This window comes from Branchiostoma belcheri, unplaced genomic scaffold (genome assembly GCF_001625305.1).
Source record: "Branchiostoma belcheri isolate BF01 breed outbred unplaced genomic scaffold, Haploidv18h27 scaffold3, whole genome shotgun sequence".
Taxonomy (NCBI): Eukaryota; Metazoa; Chordata; class Leptocardii; order Amphioxiformes; family Branchiostomatidae; genus Branchiostoma; species Branchiostoma belcheri.
Genome location: NW_017803909.1, coordinates 3,163,434 through 3,169,433, shown reverse-complemented (window position 1 = coordinate 3,169,433; position 6,000 = coordinate 3,163,434). Strand labels below are relative to the sequence as shown.

General features: G+C 48.3%; 1 protein-coding gene across 3 annotated transcripts; it reads right to left on the bottom strand.

Annotated features, from left to right (window-relative positions):
• Positions 1 to 249: 249 nt before the first annotated feature.
• Positions 250 to 4,947, bottom strand: LOC109473877 (iroquois-class homeodomain protein IRX-4-like). Of its 3 annotated transcripts, none has more exons than XM_019774008.1 (7): positions 4,340 to 4,947; positions 3,897 to 4,127; positions 3,606 to 3,727; positions 3,135 to 3,460; positions 2,303 to 2,896; positions 1,780 to 1,858; positions 250 to 1,443 (listed from the first exon to the last, which is right to left on the bottom strand). In XM_019774008.1, the coding sequence occupies exons 1-7, from the start codon at positions 4,391 to 4,393 to the stop codon at positions 1,371 to 1,373; spliced, it is 1,479 nt and encodes a 492-aa protein (XP_019629567.1). In that variant the 5' UTR covers positions 4,394 to 4,947; the 3' UTR covers positions 250 to 1,370. The 3 variants fall into 3 exon arrangements, with proteins under 3 accessions (XP_019629567.1, XP_019629568.1, XP_019629566.1); XM_019774009.1 differs by having other exon boundaries at positions 1,769 to 1,861; positions 4,340 to 4,927; XM_019774007.1 differs by having other exon boundaries at positions 1,780 to 1,861; positions 4,340 to 4,927.
• Between the last annotated feature and the right edge of the window lie 1,053 nt (positions 4,948 to 6,000).

Here is a 6,000-nt window from a genome sequence, read left to right as displayed (position 1 = left end):
GTAGTAAGAATAGCCCAGAGAACTACTAACGAAAGGGGAGGTTCGCTAACTTGAGCCATGCAGCTTCAAGGCCAAGTCTAGCTAAGGAGGGAAAATGCACCTCATCATTAAGATCTATGTGGGAGGTTACAAAGTATTGAGTTCTCCCCCGCCCATTGTACCAACAGATTATCTGACACGCACCTGACTAGACCTACACTACACAAAACCTTCCCCGCAACATCGCACAACAAAACACGCCTCTCTCGGTTACATGTAACGTATACATTTATTTATGTTGGAATTTATATACAACGCAGCAGTACAATAGAAAATGGTAGGATACGTTACATAGAAACACCTGTTTTAGTGTATAAATCACAATGCTTTGCTTTCTACAGTCTGCACACACGGTAATGTACATTTCACACAACGTAATGTATTCATTGGCAACTGGTGAGTCTTTTCCCTAACAAACCATAGAATATATTGATGTGAAGGACGGAAACAAACAAAGCTAAAAAGCAAACACACCTCAAACACAAAAAATTAAATCTCAGTGATAAATACTTTTGAACACAATACAATCTTATAAATCGACAGAAAATGGCTTTTTGGTCGATGATTCTCCAAACATGTACGTATGTGGGGCTCACTTGTAAAAACCGCGCAGTCACGGTTGATAGACAGTTTTAACTGCAGACAGAACTCCATACAAAATCATACAAGCGTCCACGGCATGGCCAACATTTGTAAGACACTGCCCAGTACATTAAATACTGATACTTGCACCAGTTATAAGATATCGCCGATTTTTAAGACACAATAGAATAACGCGTGACCTATGTAACCATTTACCTATACATGATCGCTTTGTTGATAACACTGGAAAGTGTCGGTTTAACGTCCGAACAAAAATATGACAGATTGTATTCAACAAAACGTCCCTGAATTTGGAGCAATAGTTCCTATATTCCTTCGGACAAAAGAGAGGTAAATCTCCTTCTTTCCATCTCAGTGCATTGATCACCATTTAGTCAAATGAACACATTTCATTAGATTATACTGCAGCATCAACTGAGGATTCCTATTATTATATCATGTTACACGAACAAATACATTTTTCCAGTCGCTGGAAGCTCTGTCAGGCGACAAACCACACAAATTCTCTTCCACGGTAATACATTTAAATAAACATTCATGGAATGTAACATTCTATGCGAATGCCAATCAGCAAGAAAACATTTCAAATAAACACAGGCTGTGCTTTTACAATACTCATAAGTTTGTAAGCTGGTGTGTGCTATTGAGGTGGGGCACATGCCTGGTGAGACCGGATGGTGCGGGAAAGGTTGGCGGGTCGGTGGGTGGATGGGCCCGCAGGCGGGCGGCTATCTGGACGATAGGCTGGTCAGCGCTACAGCGGCGTCAAGCTCACGGGGCTGAGATTGGACGGGGATGCATCTGATGAGATAAAAATTACGCCTTTAGATCCTGAAAATACCGGCATAATTTTCCACACGGGAAAGCCACCATATGGCGTTCCCCTACAGGTTAACAAACAATTGTCTCACATAAACCCTCCTGTCGTTTAATTTTACTGTTCTTTGGAAACCTTATTCAATATCCAGGGCAAGGTGGTAGATATAATAAGGCCGAAGAACAGAAAGAAAGAATTTCTCGTGAAAAGAATGATTTGCAGTGACCGGGTGAGCACAGACAACGAAAAAGACAGACACAGATCACAGTGCGAACAACAGCTAGAGAGGCAAGAAAAGGGGTAATTTACCTCACTCTTACCTCTTTTGTACCGGTCTGAAGGCTGTCCTGACCAGCTCTGGTTCGGAAGATTGCTGTGCGGATCCTATCCTGACAGGTTCTACTGCAAGAAGCGAAAGCGAGAAGTGTGAATTTACAACGTTTAACATGTACAGAAGACTTATTATCAGCCCACAAGGGTTGTAAATGATGACAAATTTACGGCCGTTGTCTCGGCAGTTTGACAGGTAGGCATGTTAACTAAGTCTCTACAAAGCCACATCTTTGTACCATCAAACTAGAACGGACGCATTCCGAAGAAAATGAAAGAAGCCTAGCTTGAGGCAGCGAGTTCTGCATACTATCATCCCTGTGCTAGGATATAGGATTTCATTCAACTAGACAGAAATATAAGGACGTTTCGCTGTGATTTAATGACACCAATTTTTCACCAACCTAAGTTTGGGAGAGCTGCGATAGCTTCAAACCATTATTTTTCAACGACACACTCACGCAACACAGCTATGCGACGAGTTTCTAGTTTTTGAAAGGAGGTTGTGCTCACCTTTTTCGGCTGTTGGTGAGGACGGTCTGGGCGCTCCTGTGTGATCCGGTTTGGAGAGAGGAGACGTTCCCGCCGGCGAGCTCCGAATCAAAGATCCGGCAGAGTACATTCCCGATAGAGTCACAGTGGAAGGCGGTTGCATCCGCAGCGGCTGGGAAAATCCATTCAGTCCGCTAACCCACTGCCGAAAGTTGGCTACAGAGTCATACGGCCTGTCGTACGGTCTATGCCGGGAGAACAGGCTATGTGATAGTCCGGTGGTCACGACCGTTCTGGGTGCGTCCGGGCGCGTCGTCGGGCCGCTGCTGGTCGCCGTGTCTGCGAGCGACCAAATTTTGGGCTTGGTGGCCACTGGAGGTGGTGAGTTCGTGGACGGGCTGGACGCTTGTGTTTCCCGCTGTCTCTGTATTTCACGAGTGTTGTCTTCGGTAGACTCCGATGGAATTGTGAGGCGGTGCGGTGGGGAAATGTCCGAACTGGAACCAGTTTTGTGCTCATAGTCATTGTCCTTGCTTTCCTCGCCCGGGTTTGTGGAATCTTCAAATACTTTGTCGTCGTCGACATCAATATCGTCCAAATCCACGTCCTCTACATCTGTGGGGACCACAAGCGAAAACCATATTATTAATAGTAGTAAACATACCAGACACAGGTTAATCACAAAAAGGTCGATCCACATAAAATATTTACCGCCACTGGAGCCTTTGCTCACAGCTGGGTCACAAATGATGCGAACCGATTTGGTTCCAATCTTGGCACACCGTGTTTAAACTTCAGTAAACGTTAAGGAACACAAACACCGGGCTGCCTAACACTTCCAACCGTGACCCACCTTTGTCGCTGCCGTGCCTGTCCCCGTCGCGACCCTCTCTCTCGGCGTCCTCGTCCCCTTCAATGTCGCTCCCCTCGCCGCCCTCTGAGTCCCCGCTTCTATTCCTCGGCGACCAGGTCATTTTGTTCTCCTTCTTGAGTCTCCTCCTGGCGTTCGCGAACCATGTGGACACCTGAGTTAGAGTCATTTTGGTGATGATTGCGAGCATGATCTTCTCGCCCTTGGTGGGGTACGGGTTCTTCCTGTGTTCCATGAGCCAGGCCTTCAGTGTTGCCGTGGTCTCTCTGGTGGCGTTTTTTCTCCGCGCGCCGTCCATAGCGGCATAGCTGAAGCAACATAAAACAAACCAGTTTTAATTAATCCAAAATATTCACTAGTGTGTCTTGAGTTTAGGGTTCAAAGGACATAAGGAAACCCAATAGTGTGCCATGTTGCTTGGGACAGAAGAGTGTAAAAGGTTCAGTAGCATACCTGCCGTATGGGTAGGGAGCACCGCCAGCGAGAGTCGGGTCGTACGGGTAGTAGGCGGTGGGCTGCTGAAGATTCGCTCTCCAGGCCTCGGCACCTTCCTTCATGGCCTCGAACGGATTCCCCTGCACACAACGGTCAAACACAACATTAGGAACACGGGTGCCGAGCACATGATGATTAACGGCGTCCGCCACATGAAGTAAACGGAGCCATACAAAGTCAATAGGAAGCCATACAACATTCGCATGTGACAGAAATCCACCCATGGGGAAGTCAACAGTTTTTACTTACCAAGGGAGAGTAGAATGCGGAAGGGTCGGCCCCGAAAGCAGCGATGTAGCCCTGTCCGGCGTACGGCGAGCCGTACACGCTGCTGAGGGACATCTCACCGACCCGTGGCGGCACCAGCCCGGCCACCCTGCCCTCGTACTGACAGGAGCACACGGCCTGGCCGGTGTGCGGGTCCGACATGATGGGCCGCCCGGCCTCGCAGCACGACGCGGCGTGGCTGGACATGAGCAACTGCCGTGGAGAGAGAACACAACAAAGAGTGAGTCGGGCCCGGCTTCCTCGGGTCAGGCGATGCAAATGAGCAGCAAAAATCGAAATGAGGAGGTGGTCTTATAGGTACGAGCTTGCAGGGGTCGATGGGGGAGGGCAAATGGGTAAGATCACCGATTAAACTGCTGTGCTACTAGAAAGTGACTCAGTGACGACTACCGGGCACCACTTACCGGAGAAGACGACGGGTATGTGTACCCGAACTGTGCATAGGACATGCTGGACATGTTTCCTCACACTCAACACTCTCCAGAGTAGAATTCCCTAACCAGCGGCACTTGAACGTGTCACCGGCTTGGCTTCCAAGAGTTGTGGTTCTCGTGAGGTAGGCCGATTATGAGCGAGCCCTCGGTGTACGGTCTATACCTCACGGCGAGATAAGTCGAACTGATGCCTATCAACTCGAGAAGGCTGCAAAATACGCGCAGCGCGCCGGTGTTGATTTACAATGTAAACGATCGCTGTCGGTGCTCCTCACGCCGCACTACACAGGGGCATCTTGGGTCCCAAGAACACGGCCAGACGACTATGGGGATGGGGGGAGTTAACTAGTAGGGGTACACGGCCTCCGACCCTCTCACAACAGTGGCCTGTCTCCCTGTGGTGTCGACATGCCTTACGTCACGAGGACAAGGGTCTGACACGACAGTTCCGCTTAACTTCGCCAATCGTATTAATTTATGTACAACCCAAAACATTGGCGGACGCGCCAAAATGACTGGCAGGCGATGAGTTGTTAACATTCATTTATTGTGCATGACAAGCAGGGAACAGACGACGGGGACAATGAGGCCCCGCCTCGGTGGGTGTGGGACCACTTCTACTGATTGGCATTGTCTTCCTGGATCAGGCAGACGCCTCAGATAATCCAAGAGTCTTACTGTTGAGAAGGTAGGATAGAGTAGTGCTTGGCTTTTAAACTCCAACCACACTTCGCTGGCCCTCCACTACAATACAGAACGATTCGATGGGAAGGTGGCAGAGCGTTGCAGTACCAGGTCTCCCGCCAGACGGCAGTGCGCAATTGTCTGCTACAAGTTTAGTCCCTAGGGTTGGAGGGCTCGGATTGGCCACTACTGGGACATTTGCGCAGAGTGCGTGGCTTGTGTTGACCAATAAGTGTCCTGTTTACTGTAGCCACACGACAAGGAGCTGTGGGGCACGTTTTGTTGATTTGCAGCCTGTTGGAAAATAACGGCTTGAAACTAAATTTTAGCGCATTTGTTGTCCCACACTCCGCCGCTGAACTCCGTACAAGGCGTTGTCGACAAGGTGTGAACAAATTAACCGACGCGTCAGTTTATCTTTCTCCATTAAACAGTACCAAAATTACCCCCCTCATTATGACTTGACACCTTCTCAACTACGTGTGAAGTCATAACATTTTGTTGTCCGCGCCCCCTTGATACATACAAATTGGCGCAAACAAAACAAATGCGTGTGTCCAAAAGAAGCTTTCTTGTAAATCTAATTAACACTTTTTGTTGTAGTTAACTAGATCCATTTGCAGAAATGGCAGCCATGATCAATCACAGGCTTATCCCAGGGGCAATCTGACGGCAGGTCTTGACAGCAGCGAAGAGGGTTCATCTCCTGTCTTTGGAGGTTCATCCCGTATCAAACTATAAACGACCCCACTGCCTTTGTAGCTGGGGGAAATATCAGATCAGATGTGTCGCTCAGCACCCCTTCTCTCTTATGTACACATAAAAAAAATGGCCGCATTTGCTTGAGGAAATGTCAGATAAATCAAGGAGGTTAAGCTCCTTGGATAAATGAAATTAGTCCAGTTTTTGTTAGCCAGCGTAACGCGATGAGTTTTGATGCATGGCTG

Bases quoted from the DNA above. Each gene is read 5' to 3' on its own strand.
- LOC109473877 (XM_019774007.1), bottom strand. From the start codon at position 4,393: ATGTCCAGCATGTCCTATGCACAGTTCGGGTACACATACCCGTCGTCT. The intron at 3,461-3,605 runs GTATGCTACTGA...ATGTTGCTTCAG, and splicing joins GCTCCCTACCCATACGGCAG to CTATGCCGCTATGGACGGCG. The intron at 2,897-3,134 runs GTGGGTCACGGT...TGGTCCCCACAG, and splicing joins CAGGCACGGCAGCGACAAAG to ATGTAGAGGACGTGGATTTG.